Source organism: Hemitrygon akajei, chromosome 9 (assembly GCF_048418815.1).
Source record: "Hemitrygon akajei chromosome 9, sHemAka1.3, whole genome shotgun sequence".
Classification (NCBI taxonomy): domain Eukaryota; kingdom Metazoa; phylum Chordata; class Chondrichthyes; order Myliobatiformes; family Dasyatidae; genus Hemitrygon; species Hemitrygon akajei.
Genome location: NC_133132.1, coordinates 23,344,906 through 23,367,968, shown reverse-complemented (window position 1 = coordinate 23,367,968; position 23,063 = coordinate 23,344,906). Strand labels below are relative to the sequence as shown.

General features: G+C 45.2%; 1 protein-coding gene across 2 annotated transcripts in view; it reads left to right on the top strand.

Annotated features, from left to right (window-relative positions):
• Positions 1-20,367, top strand: part of LOC140732917 (protein PML-like) — a 30,370-nt gene extending 10,003 nt beyond the window's left edge. Inside the window, exons 3-8 of one of the 2 annotated variants that reach the window (XR_012100186.1) lie at positions 771-1,267; positions 5,021-5,598; positions 7,182-7,252; positions 10,349-10,646; positions 16,859-16,975; positions 17,085-20,367. Coding sequence is in view for 1 of the 2 variants with exons in the window: in XM_073055616.1 (XP_072911717.1) it covers positions 774-1,267; positions 5,021-5,598; positions 7,182-7,252; positions 10,349-10,646; positions 16,859-16,905 (1,488 nt within the window). In the remaining variant the exon portion in view is untranslated. Of the gene's footprint in view, positions 1-770; positions 1,268-5,020; positions 5,599-7,181; positions 7,253-10,348; positions 10,647-16,858 lie in introns of both variants that reach the window. The other variant, XM_073055616.1, reaches the window with a different exon arrangement.
• The last annotated feature ends 2,696 nt before the right edge of the window (positions 20,368-23,063 follow it).

Genomic DNA, 23,063 nt, shown 5'->3' with positions numbered 1-23,063 from the left:
TAGCGGGAAGCCATTTTGAAGGAAGCCACGTGCGTTAGATTCCGAATCTGGAGTCTGTGGCTGGAATCACGGAAAACCGCTTTTAACTAACAACAGGGAAGCTTGCTCCCCTGATTCCACAGCTTTGCTTCGTAAAGACCCGGGCAAGTGTTCCTTTTCTCACCAATCTCTCTCTCTCTCTCCAACACGGGAAACCCAGCGGTTCCCAAAAAGCTGAAGCCTGTAGACTTCTGAATGACTTTTATATTTCCAATGGACAATATATTATCCCCTAGACAACGATAGAGCTTGTTTCTGATTGATTATTACTATACCTGCGCTTTAGATTGAGTATTGACGACGTATGTTATCTAAATGTTTGTATTAACCTTACTTTTGTGCCCCTTTATAAATAAAAATGTTTAAAAATGGTACCATCAGACTTCAGCGGACTTCTCTTTCTTTGCTGGTAAGTGATCCAGTTACGGGATACGTAACAAAGGTGATTGGAGAAAAGTATAGGCGGATGACAGAGCTAAACTTTCTTGCACAGAGCGTGTTCAAGGAGTGGTGGGCAAGGCAGATACACTAGGGACATTTAAGAATCTCCCAGATCGGCACACTGATGTCAGAAAAATAAAGGGCTATGTAGGAGGGGTGTGTTAAATTGATCATAGTGCAGATTAAAAGATTGACACAAGATTGTAGGTCAAAAGGCCTCTCCTCTTTGTAATGTTCTGTGTTCCCCATTGTATAATATCGATGTTTTATTGGGTATTTCCTTGTTGCAGGTCATGGCGAAAGAGCTGGTGACTAGCTTTGAGGAGATTTTTCAGTGCTATCTCTGCAGTAGGCCAGCAACAAGTCCGAAGCTCCTGCAGTGTCTTCATACCTTCTGCGCAGGCTGCCTGGAGCGTGAATGCCCGCATGATAATGTCAAGTGTCCCACCTGTGAAATGGTGACTCATTCAAGTGTCTCCTCCCTGCGGGACAACATATTGGTGTCAAACTTACAGAACAGCATGAGGAAGCAGCAGCAGATCATGGCCAGTGGGGAGCTGCAATGTGCCTCATGCGAGCGGGTCTCGTTGGCAGAGTACATGTGCCCGGAGTGTGACAAGCTGCTGTGCAGCAAGTGCCTGATAGTCCATCAGGCGCTCATGGCTGATCACACAAAGCACGTGCAAACCTTGGGAACCCTGAGAAAGCTGAACTCAGATGAATTCTTGAAGATTCTGAGAAGATCTAAGGCACTCCCCTGCAGTATCCATGAAGATCAGCAGATTAAGTAAGGTTTGCCCTGCAGGTTGGGCTTCATTTTTTTAAATTCGGCTTTGCTCCTTTTTGCTCTCCATTTCATTTCAAACATTTGTAGTTTGCAAAATCAGGGGTAGGTAAAGACGAGAAAACACTGTGGTCCACAGGGGGAATGAGGTTCAGACAAACCGAGGGGCTGGTAGTGAGGATTCATTAGAGTGACCTCCAGACAGACATGACCATAGATCACCCTCAAAGTTGCCAGGTAAGTTGATAGGATGTTTAAAAAGGTGGCTGGTGTGTTGGCCTTCATTTGATGGTGGATTCAGTTCATGAGCCACAAAGTAATGTTGCAGCTTTATAAGCAGCTGCAATAGTGTGTACAGTTCTACTCGCCTCATTATAGGAAGGATGCAAAAGGTTAGCAGAGGGTGCAAAGGAGATTTACCAGGATGATGCCCTGACGGGAGAGTATGCCTTATGTGCATAGTTTGAGTGAGCTGGAGCTTTCTGTTTTAGAGAGGAGGAGGGTGAAAGGGGACTTGATAGAGGTGGACAAGATGGTAAGAGACATTGATAGACTGGGAGGAGATTTGATAGAGATATACAAAATTGAGGCATTTAGTAAGGATCAATGTAAGCAGGCTTTTCCCTCTGAAGTTGGGTGGGACTACAGTTAGAGGTGAAGAGTGAAAGAGGAAGCTTCTGTGCTCAGAGGGATATAAAAGTGTGGAACAAGCTAGCAACACAAGTGGCAAGCTAGATTTCAACATTTAAGAGAAGTTTGGATCGGTCCGTGGATAGTAGGGGTTTGAAGAGCTGAGGACCTGGTGCAGGTTGATGGGATGAGGCAGTTTAAATGTTTTTGACCAAAGGTCTATTTATGAGCTTATGCTTCCTATCACTCTGACTCCATCGCACACTGGTTTCCAGACTAATATCACTCTGACTCCATCACACACTGGTTTCCAGACTAATATCACTCTGACTCCATCGCACACTGGTTTCCAGTCTAATATCACTCTGACTCCATCGCACACTGGTTTCCAGACTAATATCCCACTGTGACTCCATCGCACACTGGTTTCCAGACTAATATCACTCTGACTCCATCACACACTGGTTTCCAGACTAATATCACTCTGACTCCATCGTACACTGGTTTCCAGACTAATATCACTCTGACTCCATCGCACACTGGTTTCCAGACTAATATCACTCTGACTCCATCGCACTCTGGTTTCCAGACTAATATCACTCTGACTCCATCACACACTGGTTTCCAGACTAATATCAGTCTGACTCCATCGCACTCTGGTTTCCAGACAAATATCACTCTGACTCCATCACACACTGGTTTCCAGACTAATATCAGTCTGACTCCATCGCACTCTGGTTTCCAGTCTAATATCACTCTGACTACATCGCACTCTGGTTTCCAGACAAATATCACTCTGACTCCATCACACACTGGTTTCCAGACTAATATCCCACTGTGACTCCATCGCACACTGGTTTCCAGACTAATATCACTCTGATTCCATCGCACTCTGGTTTCCAGACTAATATCCCACTGTGACTCCATCGTACACTGGTTTCCAGACTAATATCACTCTGATTCCATCGCACACTGGTTTCCAGACTAATATCCCACTGTGACTCCATCGTACACTGGTTTCCAGACTAATATCACTCTGATTCCATCGCACACTGGTTTCCAGACTAATATCCCACTGTGACTCCATCGTACACTGGTTTCCAGATTAATATCACTCTGACTCCATTGCACACTGGTTTCCAGTCTAATATCACATTTGACTCCATCGCACACTGGTTTCCAGTCTAATATCACACTTGACTCCATCGCACACTGGTTTCCAGTCTAATATCACTGTGACTCCATTGCACACTGGTTTCCAGTCTAATATCACTCTGACTCCATCACACACTGGTTTCCAGACTAATATCCCACTGTGACTCCATCGCACACTGGTTTCCAGACTAATATCACTCTGACTCCATCACACACTGGTTTCCAGACTAATATCTCTCTGACTCCATCGCACACTGGTTTTCAGTCTAATATCACACTGACTCCATTGCAAACTGGTTTCCACTCTAGTTTTTGTACTGTGTCATGTAACACCATGGTCCTGAAAAATGTCTAATTTTTCCTATGTATTGTACCAGCAGTTACGGTCGGAATGACAATAAAGTGACTTGACTTAATATCACTCCGATACCATAGCACACTGGTTAAAGTTAAAGTCTGTCCGGAGCCTTATAGGCTCATCAGGCTAGTGCTTATGTCAGTGTCTGTGACGTGAAGTGACTGAGTACGAGACCCTCCCCCCACCCCTGGATAGGACGCTAGTCTATTACGAGGTTAACCCCCAGCCAGTCTATCACGAGGTTGATCCTCAGCATTTTGCCAGTACCCATTTTCAGCTGGGTGGACTGGAGTAATGTGTGGTTAAGTGCCTTGCTCAAAGACTCAACATGCTCCCTCAGCTGGGGCTCAAACTCACGACCTTCAGATCACTAGTCCAACGCCTTAACCACTTGGCCACGCGCCAGACATAGCACACTAGGTTCCAGACTAATATTACTCTGTGACTGCATCGCACACTGTGGTTTCCAGACTATTATCCAAAGCAGTACACATTTCACCTTGTGACCTGAATTGGCAGGGAATTGAAATTCAACCAATTAGATAAAGTGAGGATTTTAAATAGAACTTGTTTTTCACTGGACAGTTCCATCAGTAAAGAATGAGAGATCAGATTTATTTGTCACATCGCCATTGAAATACACAGTGAAAGGTGTCATTTTGCAGGATGACGAGGATGTGCTGGGAGCGGTCTGAAAATGGTACAGTGCCAGTGTAGCGTGCCCATACTTTATGGGAGAAAACCCGGAGGAAGTCATGGGGGCGGGGGGTGGACACAGTGGGAATTGAACCCACATCACTGGCAGTGTACAATGTTATATGAACCGCTATACTACTGTGCCATAGACTGATTAAAAATCCGTGTAATCACTACTACCCCTCAGGCTGGTAAACTCTCACTTGCACATGTGTCTGTCACCTCCACCTATTGACTCTTACCTGCTTTCTGAATCAGCTGAGTTTGTAACCTGTTCTGGGTCATTACAGCACTCTGTAAGTAGACGGTAAGATAGGAATTGTATGTGGTAGATGTCCAAGAGTGCATTTGAAGTATTGTGTACAGTATTTGTCACTCTGTTATGGGAAAGACATTACGAAACTAGAAATAGTGTAGAGAAAGCTCACACGGATCCTGCCAGGATTTGTGGGCCTGAGTTACAGTGAGGGATTGAGCAGGCTAGGATGTTATTCCTTAGAGCAGAGGAGATTGAGGGGTAATTTTACAGAGTTGTAAATCAAATCATTAAGGGCATAGATTGGGTAAATAGTCTTTTTCCTAGTGAAAGGGTACTAACATCTAGAGGTGAAAGTTTCAAAGGGGCCTAAGAAGCAACTTCTTCACACACAGGGTGGTGAGTATATGGAATGAGCTGCCAGAGGAAGTGGTTGAGGCAGGTGCAATAACAGCACGTTACATAGATGGGAAGGGCCAGCCGCTGCTAAGTGGGACTAGCTGTCAGCATGGAAGAGTTGGAGAGAAGTGGTTGTTTCCATGCTCTACTACTTTAGGATTCTAACCCAACTTCCATCAGAGGACTCTTCATGAAGTGTTAGAAAATAATGTGGGTTTTCTGCTTTGGTCTGATGGCAAATGTAACGAGTCTCTGTGTGCAGTCTGTTCTGCAGGACCTGCTCCACGTGGCTCTGTGTCCTGTGCGTGCTCCTGGAGCACAAGGACCACAACTGCATAACTGTGCGAAAGCAGATCACCTTGCAGAAGAATGAACTGCGTGACACTGTGACTGACATAGAGAGGAGCCAGGAGAATTTTGAGAAATTCCAGACTCAACTGGAACAGCTGGTGGACAAGCTGAACAAGGACAGGTACAAGCTGGAGGATATGATCAAAGCCCGGGTTGCTGCTGCCCTGGAGAAGGTGAAGGAGGAGGAGCGGAGGTTGCTCAGTGAGCTGGAGGAGCTTCACTTCTCCAAAACGCAGAAGTTCCAGGAGGGTCTGACCAGCACGCAGAATGTGCTGAAGAGAATGGCGGTGAGCAGAGACATGGTGTCCCAGCTGCTACGCTATGCCACAGATGAGGAACTCCTGAGGCTGCAGGGGATGATCAAGTTGGCTCTGAACCAGCTGCAGGCGGAAAAGCCAATGGATGTGCAGGTGGAAAACAGCATCATTGACTTCAAGGAGTGCTGCGTCTTTCCGAAGAAAATGCTAGGCAGTTTGATCATTACGAGAAGTAAGTAATCGTCAGGAATTCCTGTTGCCTTTCACGTTTAGAGTGACGGTCGCCCTACCTAAATTATCAACGGACAGTGACGAGGACTTTGATGAGACCCCAAGTTCCTCCTCTGATCAGGGAAGGATATTTCAAAGACGTGCTACTGGTGTCTGGTGGATGGGCTCCCAGAATGTGACCTGATCCCCGACCGTGTCCAGTCCCAAAATGTGTCCTTTGTCCCATCAACACCAGTGCCTGTCTGTGCTTTGTAGGGATGTCACTGGGTCACAGTCCATGTGCTCCAGCAGTGTTTCCTGACTATCATTTATCGAGATGTGCTGTGGGATCCTACAGCTGGAGCTGGCACCCCCCCCCAGATTGTAACAGCTGCAGTTTCCTGTGTCAGTATCTGTGTATATCTGATGTGATGGCACGGGCATTTTCCCCATTCTGTGGTACGTTGTTCCACTGGAAGCAACTCCCAGCGTGGCAGATGCACCAAGAACTCCTTTGGGGAACTGTGTGCACAATGAATGTGTGTATGTAATGGAACCAAGAGAGGGATGAAGATGGCTGATGCTGGGCTAGCTGAGGGAACGTGGTCAAAAGAGGGTGGGCTAGTGGAGGATTAGAAAGAAAGAAGTGTGGAGGTAGAGAAAGAGGTTAAATGATTGACTAAAGGGGCAGATTACCAAAAATTGAAAAAATCATTGTTCATGCCATTGGGTTATAGACCATGCAGGTGGAATATGAGGCCATCTTCCCACTCAGTCTCAGTCCTGATGCAGTGTTACAACCCAAAACATCAACAGTTCCTTCCCTCCCATAGATGCTGTTCGGCCCACTGAGTTTTTCCAGTAGATGATCTATTGCTCTCTCTCTGTTCCCCATGACCTTTGTTAGTTTGGTCCTATGGGCACTCCAGGAACTGTTTTCAATGAATGGTAGATATAAACAGAAGTTAATCCTTTCCCTTTGTGACCCTCAGGTCCTCAGGTTCGTCCAGCCCGTGGTTGTCTAGGGGAAAACAGCCTCTGACCCCGCCAAACTGAGAAATCCTGTTTGTGTGGATGCTGTGTGACGTGTTGCCCGGTTATAAACCTGCACTGCAAAATATCAAACAGTACACAATATGCAATTAAATGATTGAGCTTTATAATTCTTAATTTGACAATATGGTTAGTAAAGAAACAAAAAAAAGAAAAGAGCCCATTCTTGTGAAACAGACTATTGCACAATGTTGGAGCTCACTGTTCGTTCGTTTGTTCCCGTCGACCTCCAAGCGTAGCCGGCCCTCGGACCTTTGCTTCTCAGTCCACTCCATCCGGTGGTCTTCCAACTCTCTCCATTCGCGTCCTCTCCATTGACCGCAAAAAACCCGGCTCCCAGACACACAACATCCCCTCATTGGCTAACGTGTCCCGTTACCTCTGGTCATAACCCAAACATTGCTGCTACAGAGAAACCATTACGTTAGCAGTGGAACATTACATATTAGCCATTACATTAGCCTCAGCAGTGAAACCTTACAGCGTGATATACTTTTACGTGCTAGGACTAGATACATACGTAATTTATTGATCAAGTTTATTATTTTTCAGTGATGCCTGAGTCCACTTCGGGGCAGAATTTCAAGTCATTGGGATGTGATGTTGCTGCTCCATGTGATAAGGTGAATTTGCATAACTAATCTCATTCAAGGATTTAAAGTGGGCTCAACACCAAGCTCAGAATGCTATGACAACATTGAGGTAGTAATTGGACAAAATGTGACGTCCAGCTCAGTCACAAGCCACTATGACTGGTGAGGATCAGTGCAGGAGTAGCTCCAAGATCAAACTGGCATTAACTCCATCCATTATCCCACTGCTTTCTGCTTTACCCCACCTTGCCCTGCCGTTCCTGTTTCTCACCAAGAGTCAAGTGGCTCTTCGATCGCTGCCACAAACTGGGAGGTGCTTGTCACTGCTTGCCTGGAGTGGGTTGCAGCTGGTCACAAAGTGAATGTTTCCTACCTCATTCCTGTCTGTGAAGGGAACAGGAGTAATAACATGCTTGCTTTTCTACGTGGTTGTTGCTTCCTGTATTATACTGGGACTTATGATGTATCTATTGTAGAAACATGGAAACCCTACAGCACAATACAGGCCCTTCGGCCCACAAAGCTGTGCCGAACATGTACTTAATTTAGAAATTACCTAGGGTTACCCATGGCTCTCTGTGTTTCTGAGCTCCATGTACCTGTCCATGAGTCTCTTCAAAGACCCAATTGTATCCGATTGTGTAGATAGATAGATAGATAGATAGATAGATACTTTATTCATCCCCATGGGGAAATTCAACTTTTTTTCCAATGTCCCATACACTTGTTGTAGCAAAACTAATTACATACAATACTTAACTCAGTAAAAAATATGATATGCATCTAAATCACTATCTCAAAAAGCATTAATAATAGCTTTTAAAAAGTTCTTAAGTCCTGGCGGTAGAATTGTAAAGCCTAATGGCATTGGGGAGTATTGACCTCTTCATCCTGTCTGAGGAGCATTGCATCGACAGTAACCTGTCACTGAAACTGCTTCTCTGTCTCTGGATGGTGCTATGTAGAGGATGTTTAGAGTTATCCATAATTGACCGTAGACTACTCAGCGCCCTTCGCTCAGCTACCGATGTTAAACTCTCCAGTACTTTGCCCACGACAGAGCCCGCCTTCCTTACCAGCTTATTAAGACGTGAGGCGTCCCTCTTCTTAATGCTTCCTCCCCAACACGCCACCACAAAGAAGAGGGCGCTCTCCACAACTGACCTATAGAACATCTTCAGCATCTCACTACAGACATTGAATGACGCCAACCTTCTTAGGAAGTACAGTCGACTCTGTGCCTTCCTGCACAAGGCATCTGTGTTGGCAGTCCAGTCTAGCTTCTCGTCTAACTGTACTCCCAGATACTTGTAGGTCTTAACCTGCTCCACACATTCTCCATTAATGATCACTGGCTCCATATGAGGCCTAGATCTCCTAAAGTCCACCACCATCTCCTTGGTCTTGGTGATATTGAGACGCAGGTAGTTTGAGTTGCACCATATCACAAAGTCCTGTATCAGTTTCCTATACTCCTCCTCCTGTCCATTCCTGACACACCCCACTATGGCCGTGTCATCAGCGAACTTCTGCACATGGCAGGACTCCGAGTTATATTGGAAGTCTGATGTGTACAGGGTGAACAGGACCGGAGAGAGTACGGTTCCCTGCGGCGCCCCTGTGCTGCTGACCACCGTGTCAGACCTACAGTCTCCCAACCGCACATACTGAGGTCTATCTGTCAAGTAGTCCACTATCCAATCCACCATGTGAGAGTCTACTCCCATCTCCGTTAGTCTCATTACAGACTCCCTGAAGTGAAGAAGTTCCCCCTTAAATATTTCACCCTTCACCCTTAACCCATGGCCTCTAGTTCTAGTCTCAGTGGAAGAAGCCTGCCTGCATTTAACCTATCCATACCCCTCATCATTTTGTATACCTTCATCATTCTTCTACACTTGAGGGAATGAAGTCCAAACTTACTTAACTGTTCCCTATTACTCATCCCCAAATTCGAGCAACATCCTTGTAAATTTTCTTTGTACTCTTTCAATCTTATTGGTAGTTTTTCTGTAGTTAGATGAACAGAACTGCGCATAATTTGGAACCATAGAACATTACAGCACAGTAACAGGCCCTTTTGGCCTTTTTTGGCTGTGCCAAACCATTTTTCTGCCTGGTCCCACTGACCTGAACCTGGCCCATATCCCTCCATACACCTCTCATCCATGTACCTGTCCAAGTTTTTCTTAAATGTTAAAAGTGAGCCCGCATTTACCACTTCATCTGGCAGCTCATTCCATACTCCCACCACTCTCTGTGTGAAGAAGCCCCCCCACCCCCATGTTCCCTTTAATCTTTTCTCCCTTCACCCTTAACCCATGTCCTCTGGTTTTTTTTCTCCCCTAGCCTCAGTGCAAAAAGCCTGCTTGCATTCACTCTATCTATACCCATCATAATTTTATATATCTCTACCAAATCTCCCCTCATTCTTCTATGCTCCAGGGAATAAAGTCCTAATCTATTCAACCTTTCTCTGTAACTCAGTTTCTCAAGTCCCGGCAACATCCTTGTAAACCTTCTCTGCACTCTTTCAACTTATTAATATCCTCCCTGTAATTAGGTGACCAATACTGCTCACAATTTAAAGCGCAAACACGAGGAAATCTGCAGATGCTGGAAATTCAAACAACAACACACACAAAATGCTGGTGGAATACAGCAGGCCAGGCAGCATCTATAGGGACAAACATCAACAGCGCTTCTCCCTATAGATGCTGCCTGGCCTGCTGTGTTCCACCTGCATTTTGTGTGTGTTGCTGCTCACAATTTGTAGTGTGTGAAGTAAGAGAAGTGAGTGCAGTTACTGTTACAAGAGAGAGGGTGCCCGGACCAGATGAACTGCACCCTAGGGTTTATAAAAATTAGAACCCTGACAGATGAGGGCATCTTGGTGAGAGATGTGGGTATATTGAGGGACCCATTGAGTTCTCACCATTGTGAATCAATTGTCATTTAGAATTTAAATTGTACTTGACTTAAGAAGAATTCTTCCAGGCAGAACTATAGGGCACTGCTGAGGCTGGGTCCGATTGTGAGCCCGGCCGGCACTGGGGAGTTTGCTGCTACCCAAGACAAGCTGGGTTTGAGTTCTTTTGGTAACTTGTTAAACGTTGGCTTCTCCAGGAAGTGGGCGAGACATCAAAGTGCAATCTCAACAAAAGGAAATGTCTTGAGTCTGAGGAAGCACAGGTCTTCAAAAAGCCGTGCCTGAAGGAGGAGTCAAGCAACAACATGGAGGCCGAGGAAGCACAGGCCTTCAAAAAGCCGTGCCTGAAGGAGGAGTCAAACAACAACATCGAGGCACTTCCCACTGTTGGCCCCAGTAGCACCGTACAGAGCCCCAGTCACTGCATAGAGAATGTAATTTCTGTTGATGACTTTAACGTACAGGAACAGACAGACAAGTTTCAGGACATTACAGGTAAACTTACTTTCCTTCCAGCTACATCATGTGGCCACTTTATTAGGTACAGCGGTAAACCAGCTCCTTAATGCAAATATCTAATTAGTCAATCATTCGTCAGCAGCTCAATGCATAAGAGCATGCAGACATGGTCCAGAAGTCCACTTTTTACTTGGGCCTAACAGCAGAATGGGGAAGGAATGTGATCTAAGAGTTTTTGATCGTGGAATGATTGTGAGTGCCAGACAGGTTGGTTTGAATATCTCAGAATCTGATGATATCCTAGGATTTTCATGCACAACAGTCACAACAGTGTCTAGAGTTTTACAGATTATGTTGCAGCAATGTGTCTGTGAAAAGGCCTTGTTAATGAGAGAGGTCAGAAGAGAATGGCCAGACTGGTTCAAGTTGACAGGAAGGCAACGTTGACTCAAATAACCACTCATTACAACATTGGTGTGCAGAAGAGCATCTCTAAATATGCAACACGCTGAAGATGGGCCTCAGCAGCAGAAGATCACAAACATACTCAGTGGCCACTGACATTGTAACACAAATCCATTCCACACTCTCTACAAACATCCCACAATTTTGTTTATTTTTGGTGAATTTTCATATCTCTCAAAAGTGCAATAATTTCTCTACCTGCTGTGGTCAGTGGGCACTGTGAACTTAATGAATGATAATGTGTTTTTTAACTGGCAATAAGCTCCCATAAACCTAAAAATGGTGAATTAGAAACATAGAAAATCTACAGCACAATACAGCCCTTCGGCCCACAAAGCTGTGCCAAACATGTTCTTTCTTTAGAAATGACCTAGGGTTACCCATAGCCATCTACTTTTCTAAGCTCCGTGTACCTGTCCAGGAGTCTCTTAAAAGACCCTGTCGTATCCACCTCCACCACTGTCACTGGCAGCCCATTCCACACACTCACCACTGTCTGTGTAAAAAAAACTTAACCCTGACATCTCCTCTGTGCCTACTTCCAAGCACCTTAAAACTGTGCCCTTTCGTGTTAGCCATTTCAGCCTGGGGAAAAAGCCTCTGACTATCGACACAATCAATTCCTCTCATCATCTTGTACGCCTCTATCAGGTCACCTCTCATCTTCTGTCGCTCCAAGGAAAAAAGGCCAAGTTCACTCAACCTATTCTCATAAGGCATGCTCCCCAATCCAGGCAACATTCTTATAAATCTTCTCTGCACCCTTTCTATGGTTTCGACATCCTATAGTGAGGCAACCAGAACTGAGCACAGTACTCCAAGTGGGGTTTGATCAGGGTCCTATATTGATGCAACATTACCTCTGGGCTCTTAAACTCAATCCCAAGGTTGATGAAAACCAATGCACCATATGCCTTCTTAACCACAGAGTCAATGTGCGCAGCAGCTTTGAGTGTCCTATGGACTCGGACCCCTAGATCCCACTGATTCTTCACACTGCCAAGAGTCTTATCATTAGTACTATATTGTGCCATCATGTTTGACCTACCAAAGTGAACCACCTCACACTTACCTGGGTTGAACTCCATCTGTCACTTCTCAGCCCAGTTTTGCAACCTATGGATGTCAGGCTTTAACCACTGCCAGCCTTCCACACTATCCACAACAACCACAACCTTTCTGTCATCAGCAAATTTACACACCCATCTCTTCACTTCCTCACCTAGGTCATTTGTAAAAATCACAGAGAAGGGGTCCCAGAACAGATCCCTAAGACAAACCACTGGTCACTGACCTTCATGCAGAATATGACCCATCTACAACCACTCTTTGCCTTCTGTGAGCAAGCCAGTTCTGGATCCATAAAGCAATGTCCCCTTGGATCCCATCCTCCTTACTTTCTCAATAAGCCTTGCATGGAGTTTCTTATCAAATCCCTTGCTGAAATCCAAATACACTACATCTACTGCTCTACCTTCATCAACATGTTTACTCGCAACCTCAAAAAATTCAATCAGGCTTGTAAGGCATGACCTGCATTTGACAAAGTCATGCTGACTATTCCTAATCATATTATGCCTCTCCAAATGTTCATAAATCCTGCCTCGCAGGATCTTCTCCATCAACTTACCAACCACTGAAGTAAGACTCACTGGTCTATAATTTCCTGGGCTTTCTCCACTTCCGCAACCCTTCAATCCTCTGGAACCTCTCCTGTCCCCATTGATGATGCAAAGATCATCGCCACAGGCTCAGCACTCTTGTCCCTCGCCTCCCACAGTAGCCTGGGGTACATCTTGTCTGGTCCTGGTGACTTAACCAACTTGATGCTTTCCAAAAGCTCCAGCACGTCCTCTGTCTTAATATCTACATCCTCAAGCTTTTCAGCCTGCAGCAAGTCATCACTACAATAGCAAAGGTCTTTTTCCATAGTGAATACTGAAGCTAAGTACTCACTAAGTACCTCTGCTATCTCCTCCGGTTCCACATGCACTTTTCCACTGTCACACTTGATCAGTCCTAATCTCTTACATCTTATCCTCTTGCTCTTCACACACTTGTAGAATGTCTTGGGGTTTTCCTTAATCCTGTTCGCCAAGGCCTTCTCATGGCCCCCTCTGGCTCTCCTAATTTCTTTCTTGAGCTTCCTGCTACCCATATAATCTTTTAAGATCTCTATCATTACCTAGCTTTTTGAACCTTTCATAAGCTCTTCTTTTCTTGACTAGATTTACAACACCCTTTGTACACAACAGTTCCTGAACCCTACCATCCTTCCTCTGTCTCATTGGAATGCACCCATGTAGAACTCCACGCAAATATCCCCTGAATGTTTGGCACATTTCTTCTGTACATTTCCCTGAGAACATCTTTTTCCAAGTTCCTGCCTGATAGCCTCATATTTCCCCTTTCTCCAATTAAACCTTTTCCTAACTTGTCTGTTCCTATTCCTCTCTAATGCAATGGTAAAGGAGATAGACTTGTGGTCACTGTATCCAAAATTCTCTCCCACTGAGAGATCTGACACCTGACCAGGTTCATTTCCCAATACCAGATCAAGTACAGCCTCTCCTCTTGTAGGCTTATCTTGTGTCAAGATAACCAATCTTGTAGGCAATCTTGTTTCTTGTGTCAAGAAACCTTCCTGAACACACCTAATAAACTCCACCCCATCTAAACCCCTCACTCCAGGGACATGTCAATCAATATTTGGGAAAATAAAATCACCCACCGCGACAACTCTAATTATTACTCCTTTCTGTCTCCCTATCTGCTCCTCGATGTCCCTGTTACTATTGGGTAGTCTATAAAAAACACCCTTTCTTGAGTTATTGACCCCTTCCTGTACCTAACTTACATCCACAGAGACTCCGTAGACAATCCCTCCATGTCTTCCTCCTTTTCCACAGCTGTGACAGTATTACTGATCAACAGCACCACGCCCCCATCTCTTTTGCCTTCCTCCCTGTCCTTTCTGAAACATCTAAAACCCGGCACTCTAAGTAAACATTCCTGTCCCTGAGCCATCCAAGTCTCTGTAATGGCCACAACATCATAGCTCCAAGTACTGATTCACAGCTTAAGCTCATCTGCTTTGTTGGTAATAGCCCGTGCATTAAAATAGGCACATCTCAAGCATTTGGTCTGAGCGCATCCCTTCTCTATCACCTGCCTGTGCTCTGTCTTGCACTGTCTACAGGCCTTCTCTATTTCTGAGCTAACTGCCTCTTCCTCCGTCTTTTCAGTTTGATTTCCACTCCTCAACAATCCTAGTTTAAACTCTTCCCAGTAGCCTTAGCAAACTTCCCCACTAGAATTCAAGTGTAACCAGTCCTTTTTGTACAGGTCACTCCTGCCCCAAAAGAGGTCCCAATGATCCAGAAATCTGAATCCCTGCCCCCTGCTCCAATCCCTCAGCCATGCATTTATCCTCCACCTCACTCTATTCCTATACTTACTGTTGCGTGGCACAGGCAGTAATCCCGAGATCACTAGCTTTGTGATCCTGCTTCTCAACTTCCTTCCTAACTCTCTGTAGTCAGTTTTTAGGACCTCCTCCCTTTTCCTGCCTATGTCGTTGGTACCAAAATGTGCCACGACCTTTGGCTTTTCACCTATCCACTTCAGGATATCTTGGACATGAGCAGAAGCATCCCGGACCCTGGCACCTGGGAGGAAAACTACCATCTGTGCTTTCCTGTGTCCACAGAGTCACCTGTCTGACCTCCTAACTATAGAGTCCCCTATCACTGCTGCCATCCTCTTCCTTTCCCTACCCTTCTGAGCCATAGGGCCAGTCTCTGTGCCAGAGGTGTGGCCACTGTTGCTTCACCCAGGTAGGCCGTCCCCCCCAACAGTACTCAAGCTGAAGTATTTATTGTCAAGGAATATAGCCACAGGGGTGCTCTCTAACCTCTGACTCCTGCCCTTCCCTTTCCTGACTGTGCCCCACTTATCTAAGATACAGTTCTATCCATGAGCCAGAAATCCTCTAAATCAGTGGGACCCAACACAGATCAGGACATCACTTTGTCAAGCACCTTTACTCCATCGATAATAGTCAGAATCTCCCGGTAGCCAGCTATTGTAATTCCATCTTCCATTTCTTCACTGACACGTCTGTTCACAGACTCCCCGACTTGGCACATGGAGGTCAGAGGGAGGAACAGCACTTCATATTCTGCCTGATGGCATGGACATTGATTTCGCTAACTCCAGTACCCAATCCCCCTTGTTTTCTCTTATCTCACTGGCTGCAATTCCCCTTCTCTTTCCTCCCCACCTCCCTCTTGATATGCTTGTCACCCTCCCTCTAGTCCCTTCTTCACCCCTTTATTCCATGGTCCACTGTCCTCTCCTATCAGATTCCACCTTCTTCAACCCTTTGTCACCTCCACCTATCTCCTCCCAGCTTCTTGTATCAATCCCACTCCCTCCACCTGTCTTTCTTGCCCCTCTCACTTTGATTCGTCTGTCACCTGCCAGCTCTCTGTCCATTCACTACCCCTCCCAACCTTTTATACTGGCTACCTCCCCTCTTTCTTTCCAGACCTGGTGAAGGATCTTAACACAAAACATTGACTGTTAATTTCCCTCCATTGATGCTGCCTGGTCTGCTGAGTCCCTCCAGATTTACAGAATTAGTGGGTCTTTCTTGTATCTCTGTCAGTGAGCTAAATTGATCCATGAAGCTAATGAGCACTTTGAGCTCTGAATACAAGGAATCTGCTGCAGTTACTGAGCAAGTATTGCCTCAGACAGTGACTGGCTGGCCTGAAGGGATCCACAGTCCCTTATACGCGGGTTCCGCATGTGCGGATTCAGCCAACCGTGGATCAGGAAAACCGGGAAGTTCTCTCTCCAGCACTTGTTGATTGAGCATGTACAGACTTTTTTTTTCTTGTCATTATTCCCTAAACAATACAGTATAACAACTATTTACATAGTATTAGGTACTATAAGTAATCTAGAGATGATTTAAAGTACAGGCAGCCCTTAAGTCAGATTTGTATGTAAGTCGAAACAGGTATGTCTGGTATTATTCGGCGTTAGTCAAATGTTTGTCTTCATATATAGTATATATTTTACCTTTCTATGCATATAAAACACTTAAACATATTTATTTCAATAATTAAACCCCTGCGTTGCTTAGTAATAATTGTAGATTTCATCGGGGCAGGGCCTTTCACATGCTCCATTATTCTCACTTTATCCTTTAGAATTATTCCAATCGTTGACTGACTGTAGCCTAACGCTTTTCCAATGACCGATGACGTTTCACCTCTTTTCGATCACTTTATTATTTCCACTTTATTTTTAATCATAATCGTTTTCCGTCAATGGAACAGAAACACTGCAGATTCAGCGCAGCCGTGGGTAGCAGATCCTGAGCTCCGCCGGGTCCTAAAGTCCACCCGCACTGAGACAGGTTAAATAAGGTCTGGAGCTCCCCTGGGTCCTAAAGTCCACTGCACTGAGCCAGGTTAAATAAGGTCCGGAGCTCCCTGGGTCCTAAAGTCCACCCGTACTGAGGTTAAAGACTTGAACATCTGCATTTTTCGGTATCCACGAGGGGTCTGGAACCAATCCCCCATGGATAAGGAGGGCCGACTGTACCTATTTAATGTTGAACAAGGAACGCATTCCAGTAAATGTTCTTTCTCTACTAAACCACTAATGGCAGATTTTCCAACATTTATCTAATTCTCTCCAACATTACGGGTTCTAATTGATTGCTTTGTTTATATCATAAACACAATCTGATCCTGACTGTTTTCTCTCAGCTATTCCAGTGGAGATGATACAGATAGATTCTGAAGATTCCATCTGAGATTTGGCTGGAGATAAAGGCCTGAACTGGAATGGAAAGGCCCAGCAGCAGCACTGACACTCAGACTGTGGTGATTAATATTGACTGATGGTTGTAATGTATAATGCCTGCACTATTGATCTGTTATCTGGAATTGACATGGAGAGAAATATAATTAATTGCTTTATTGCTTCGGGTAGATGGAGCTCGTCAGCCTGGGAAGGCAGTGCATCTAAGAGAGGGAAAACTCTGATTTCAAACCTCTGCTGCCTTGTGGCCATACGCACTCATGGGAAAGGCTTCGGGAGTAAACCCTGAGGACAAATTTGGAGCCGGAGTCCCTAAGGCTCGTTCTGGCAACTCCTGTGACGACACTGGTGCCAAGCTGTATCGGCCCTTGCCCTTCCCTTGGACAACATTGGTGGTGTGGAGAGGGAGACTTGCTGCATGGGCAAGAGCCGGTCTTCCATACAACCCTGCCCAGGCCTGCGCCCTGGAGAAGACTTTCCAGGCGCAGATCCATGGTCTTGCGAGACTAATGGATGCCATACATACTTTATTGCAGTCTTTAAATGTATCACTTTGCGCTGTGTAACTTCTCTTTCATATTAAGTATCCACTCTCTTAAAACAAAGTTCAGCTGTAAGCCAAACAGTTTATCAACATAGCAAATAGATTACTAAATTTGGCATGATTCAGTCTAAGTATTTACTGTTTTTTATATTTTATTTGATTCTTTTCAAAGCAACAATGATCATTTTTTGAAATCTCTTGGCCATCAGCACACCATGTCCATGCTGGTCCATTTACACTGATCCCATTTACCAGGATTCGAACCATATCCATCTATGCCTTGCTTTTTTAAGCGCCTGAAAAAATGCATCTGCAGGAATAGTTATGTCTGACTCCATCAGCCCTTCTTACAATGAGTTCCAGATATCATGGGAATGAAGGCAGAGCAGAGAAGGCTGAAGTTTCTGGGAATAGTTCACAAGGTGCAGGGTAGATATGTTCCACAGAGGAAGAAGTTCTCTAATGGTAGGGGTGTGCAATTCTGAGGCACCACCTTTTGAAGATGTCCTCAATGGACTTGTCAGAATCACGTTTAATATCACCGGCATTTGTCGTGAAACTCGTTGCCTTTGCAGCAGCTGTGCAATGCAATGCGTAATAATAGAAAAAAACATGAATTATAGACAGTAAAAATAGACAGTAACATCTCTATTTTGAAGATTATCAAAGTTAACGACGGTCCTTTCCACACTGAAAAGTTATTTTGAAGATTATGAAAATTAAATAAATATTTTTCTGTTCGTCTTCACAGAAGATGACACAACAAACCTCCTGGAAGTATTGGAGAACAACAGGTCCAGGGAGAATAGGGAACAGAGGGAAATTAGCATTAGTTCATGAGTGGTGTTGGATAACTTAATGGGACTGAAAACTGGCAAATTTCAAGGACCTGCTTGCCTGGTTATGAAAGAGGGGAAGAGGGGGCTGTGGATGGATAAGCTGGCTGTCGTCTTCCAAAATTCATTGGGTCAAGAACAGTTACCATAGATCGGAAGATAGCTAACATTATCCCACTATTTAAGGAAGAAGGGAGAGGAAGAAGGAAAACTGTAATCAGCTGGGCTGTTATCTGCAGTTTGGCGAATGCTATCATGCTTGATAGAAACATAGAAAACCTACAGCACAATACAGGCCCTTCAGCCCACAAAGTTGTGTCGAACATGTTCCTAGAAATTACTAGGCTTACCTATAGCCCTCTATTTTCCTAAGCTCCATGTACCTACCCAAAAGTCTCTAAAAGACCCTATCGCATCCGCCTCCACCACCGTTGCTGACAGCCTGTTCTACGCACACACTCTCTGATTAAAAAAACACCCCTGACATCTCCTCTGTAACTACTCCCCAGCACCTTAAATTTGTGTCTTCTTATGGCAACCATTTCAGCCCTGGGAAAAAGCCTCTGACTATCCACACAATCAATGCCTCTCATCATCATATACACCTCTATCAGGTCACCTCTCATCCTCTGTTGCTATAAGGTGTCACGTACCCCGTGACCAGGTTACCAGACCAGCAGAAATGGAATGATATGTTGGAGTCTGGGGGTACTGTAACTAAAGGTGTTTATTAGTAAACTAAGTAAGACAGTATCAAAAATGCAAATATACATATAAAACAGGTTAGCAGTGATAAATACAGAAGTGTAGGAATAAGAATCAAAACCAAGCTCTATCGTAGTCTAGGGGTAAATAAATAGTCTTAAGATAATGCAGAGTTCAGTTTAGTGTGAGGTAGTTGCTGTTGTGACGGAGAGAGAGAGCGAGCGAGAGGTGAGCAGCTACAGCAGGCAAACCTTCCGTTGTCGTCTTGTTCCATTGTGGTGACCGATTATGACCCCTCCGTTCCAGGCCAGACCATTCTTTAGTGGTGGGCTCGTCACCCAGGCGAGGGTGGACACACACACAAGCCCCCACCGGCCTGCCTTCACACACTGTGAGCCTCTGACCGATTTCTCCGAATCGATCCTCCAAGCCCCCACCTTCCTGTGGGTGCACAACACTCTTTCAGTGTCCAGTGGCGTGTCTGCCCGTGTCTCAGCAGACTTGCCTTTTATCTCCCCTGCCGGGGTACCAGCCATCCATCAACTGTCCATGTCCATCAAACTGGCCACTCCCTCCTGTCTCAGCAGGCACCTGGTACCCACTCTGCTGTGTCAGCAGGGATTCACACAAGCAGGCAAAGTGACAAAGTCCTTGGAAGTAAAGTCAACAATCAGCGAAGAAGACATAATTTTTAAATCCTTGTGTGTCTCTCATTATCAGCATGTGTAGCATGGCGACTCTCCCCCTCTTTATCTCTCTCTGTCTCTCCCGTTAGCAGCATACTTCACGGGGGGGTCAACTCTGTTTTCTCATCACACATAATGCCCCCACCCTTAAAACAATTTTTACCGGGGGGGGGGAATTCAATAGTACAGAGTCTAATATAATACAGATGCAGTCATTAGCCAACAGAGTAACACAGATATAATTTCCAATCTAACACCTAGATAAACAATCAGCAATTACATTGGCAGTTCCCTTTGTATGTCAAATTCTTGTAACATCAGACTCCAACTTAGTAATGGTCTATTCTTATCCTTCATGTTAGTCAAAAATACCAATGGGTTGTGATCAGTATAAACTATCAATGGTTTCCATGCTGGACAAATGTAAACCTCAAAATGTTGTAACGCCAGAATAAATGACTAATTCTTTTTCTACACTGTAATAGTTTTTTTTAAATGTAGGTGTATATTACAGAGGTTAAACTAATACATGTGTGATTACCATGTAACACATTACAGAAGCGTATACAAATACTAATCTATATTTCACTTTTAAACTTAACATTCAGTCAATCTACCATGACATTGTCTTTATTATTCACATGCTTTGTTACAAAATAAAATCAAATTCCTGCAGAACCAAATCTTGTTATTCAAAGTGGTGTTTTATCAACCATTATCTCTTTTCCACTTCGACACAGAACACTTAACCCTCACGTGATCAGAGTGCTCACCAGCTTGGAATAGGCCTTCACAGACTCCCTGCACAGGGGGTAGCTTATCACTAATGTTTTCCAGACTAAGCCCATTTGCCGAACTTCCAAACAACTCATTAATTTTAAGCAAGTCATTAATTTTATCTTCAAGATCTTTAAGTCTATTACTTCTTATAACACCAGCAGGTGATCCCTCTTGGTCAAAACAACACTTCAAGTTTTGCCTCTCCAAATCACAAACTTGAACAACATCACCACGTTATTTACCTTTAAATTCCAAAACAAACTGTAACAGACTAGCAGGCACCTTGTTACCAACCCACTGTCCCTTCAGCATGGTCAATGCTTCTAAAACCAATACAGACTTTAAATTTCCCTTATTCAAAAGTTCAGGAACTACTTTTTCCTTTATCTTCAATAATATTCACATCACCAGCTTTCATCTCATCACTAACTTTTAGAACACCACCTAACACAAGTGACTGAGAATCCTCACTTTCCACTGGTGCCAGGGTTCCTTACTCACTGAACCAAGTCCATCTGACCCAAAAGGATTGCATTCCTTTTTAACCAAGTCAGACACCTCAGACCTTTCCTGAGCTTCAACACAAGGCTCAGTACCCTGTGAATCCACAGGTACTTCAACAACCTGAACACAGGCAAACGGGACAGCTGCCTCTTCTAGGCTTTCAATACCAGTCCCAGTCTCAAATTCCAAGTTCCCCTGATCTTCCCAGGTACTCTCTGGGCAACTCCCATCTGGAGCAAACTCAACCTTGCGGGTTAAAACAACCTCGTCTGCTAACCCAGCAGACTCCCCCAAGGTAGCAGCATCCTTTTCCTCTCGGGATGCCCTTACATCATTGGGAACACACTTAAATACTCAACTACAACCAGCTCTTTCAAGCTATATAAATCACCAGTGTCCAACCCTGGACCTTCTAGCTGCCACATCTGTTTCTCATCTTGGCTCTGTGCCTCCATAAATCTCTTCCTCATATTAGGCCAGTAAAATTCTCTCATAACTCTGAACTACCATTTTCCTTACTCCAAAATGTCACCTAGGGGTATCTTAAGGGCCAAGTTCAAAATTTCGTCCCTATAAACCTTCGGAACCACCACCTGGTGTACCACTGCCCAGTCCTCATCTGCCAGCACGGTGGTCGGCCTCCACTTTCTCATTAATACTCCCTCCTTCATATAGTAGCCCACTGGTTCCTTCTTAATTCCCGCTTCAGAGAGAGCTGTCTCCTTCAATGCCACAAGCTCATCACGTCTCTGTTCCTTTATAAGTTCCTTCCTTGCTAATGGTAAATACACCTCCTCTCCCTTACTTTCCTTAGCTCCACTATCCTCTTTCTTCTCATCCTTTAACCCCTCCTGGTGCAAGGCTGGGAAAAACGTCTCAGCTAAATCAATGCCAGACTTAGTTAAATTTGTGCCTGTCTCAGCCGCCTTTCTCGACATGCTGCAGGTTACTGCGCATGCGGGATAAACCTTAGAATCTATGGGCGTGTCCTCAGCACTTACAAGCCTGCTCGTCAGCTTCACTGCTGAGTACACATCCCCCCCCACCTGCAAGATCATTCCCGAGTAAGACATCCACATCACGTATCGGGAGTGTAGACCGCACCCCGATCGTGACTGGTCCGGATACCTAGATCATTCCCGAGTAAGACATCCACATCACGTATCGGGAGTGTAGACCGCACCCCGATCGTGACTGGTCCGGATACCAAGACCATTCCCGAGTAAGACATCCACATCACGTATCGGGAGTGTAGACCGCACCCCGATCGTGACTGGTCCGGAACAAGACCATTCCCGAGTAAGACATCCACATCACGTATCGGAAGGTGAGACCGCACCCCGATCGTGACTGGTCCGGATACCTAGATCATTCCCGAGTAAGACATCCACATCACGTATCGGGAGTGTAGACCGCACCCCGATCGTGACTGGTCCGGATACCTAGATCATTCCCGAGTAAGACATCCACATCACGTATCGGGAGTGTAGACCGCACCCCGATCGTGACTGGTCCGGATACCTAGATCATTCCCGAGTAAGACATCCACATCACGTATCGGGAGTGTAGACCGCACCCCGATCGTGACTGGTCCGGAACAAGACCATTCCCGAGTAAGACATCCACATCACGTATCGGAAGGTGAGACCGCACCCCGATCGTGACTGGTCCGGATACCTAGATCATTCCCGAGTAAGACATCCACATCACGTATCGGGAGTGTAGACCGCACCCCGATCGTGACTGGTCCGGATACCTAGATCATTCCCGAGTAAGACATCCACATCACGTATCGGGAGTGTAGACCGCACCCCGATCGTGACTGGTCCGGAACAAGACCATTCCCGAGTAAGACATCCACATCACGTATCGGAAGGTGAGACCGCACCCCGATCGTGACTGGTCCGGATACCAAGATCATTCCCGAGTAAGACGTCCACATCACGTATCGGGAGTGTAGACCGCACCCCGATCGTGAATGGTCCGGATACCTAGATCATTCCCGAGTAAGACATCCACATCACGTATCGGGAGTGTAGACCGCACCCCGATCGTGACTGGTCCGGATACCAAGATCATTCCCGAGTAAGACATC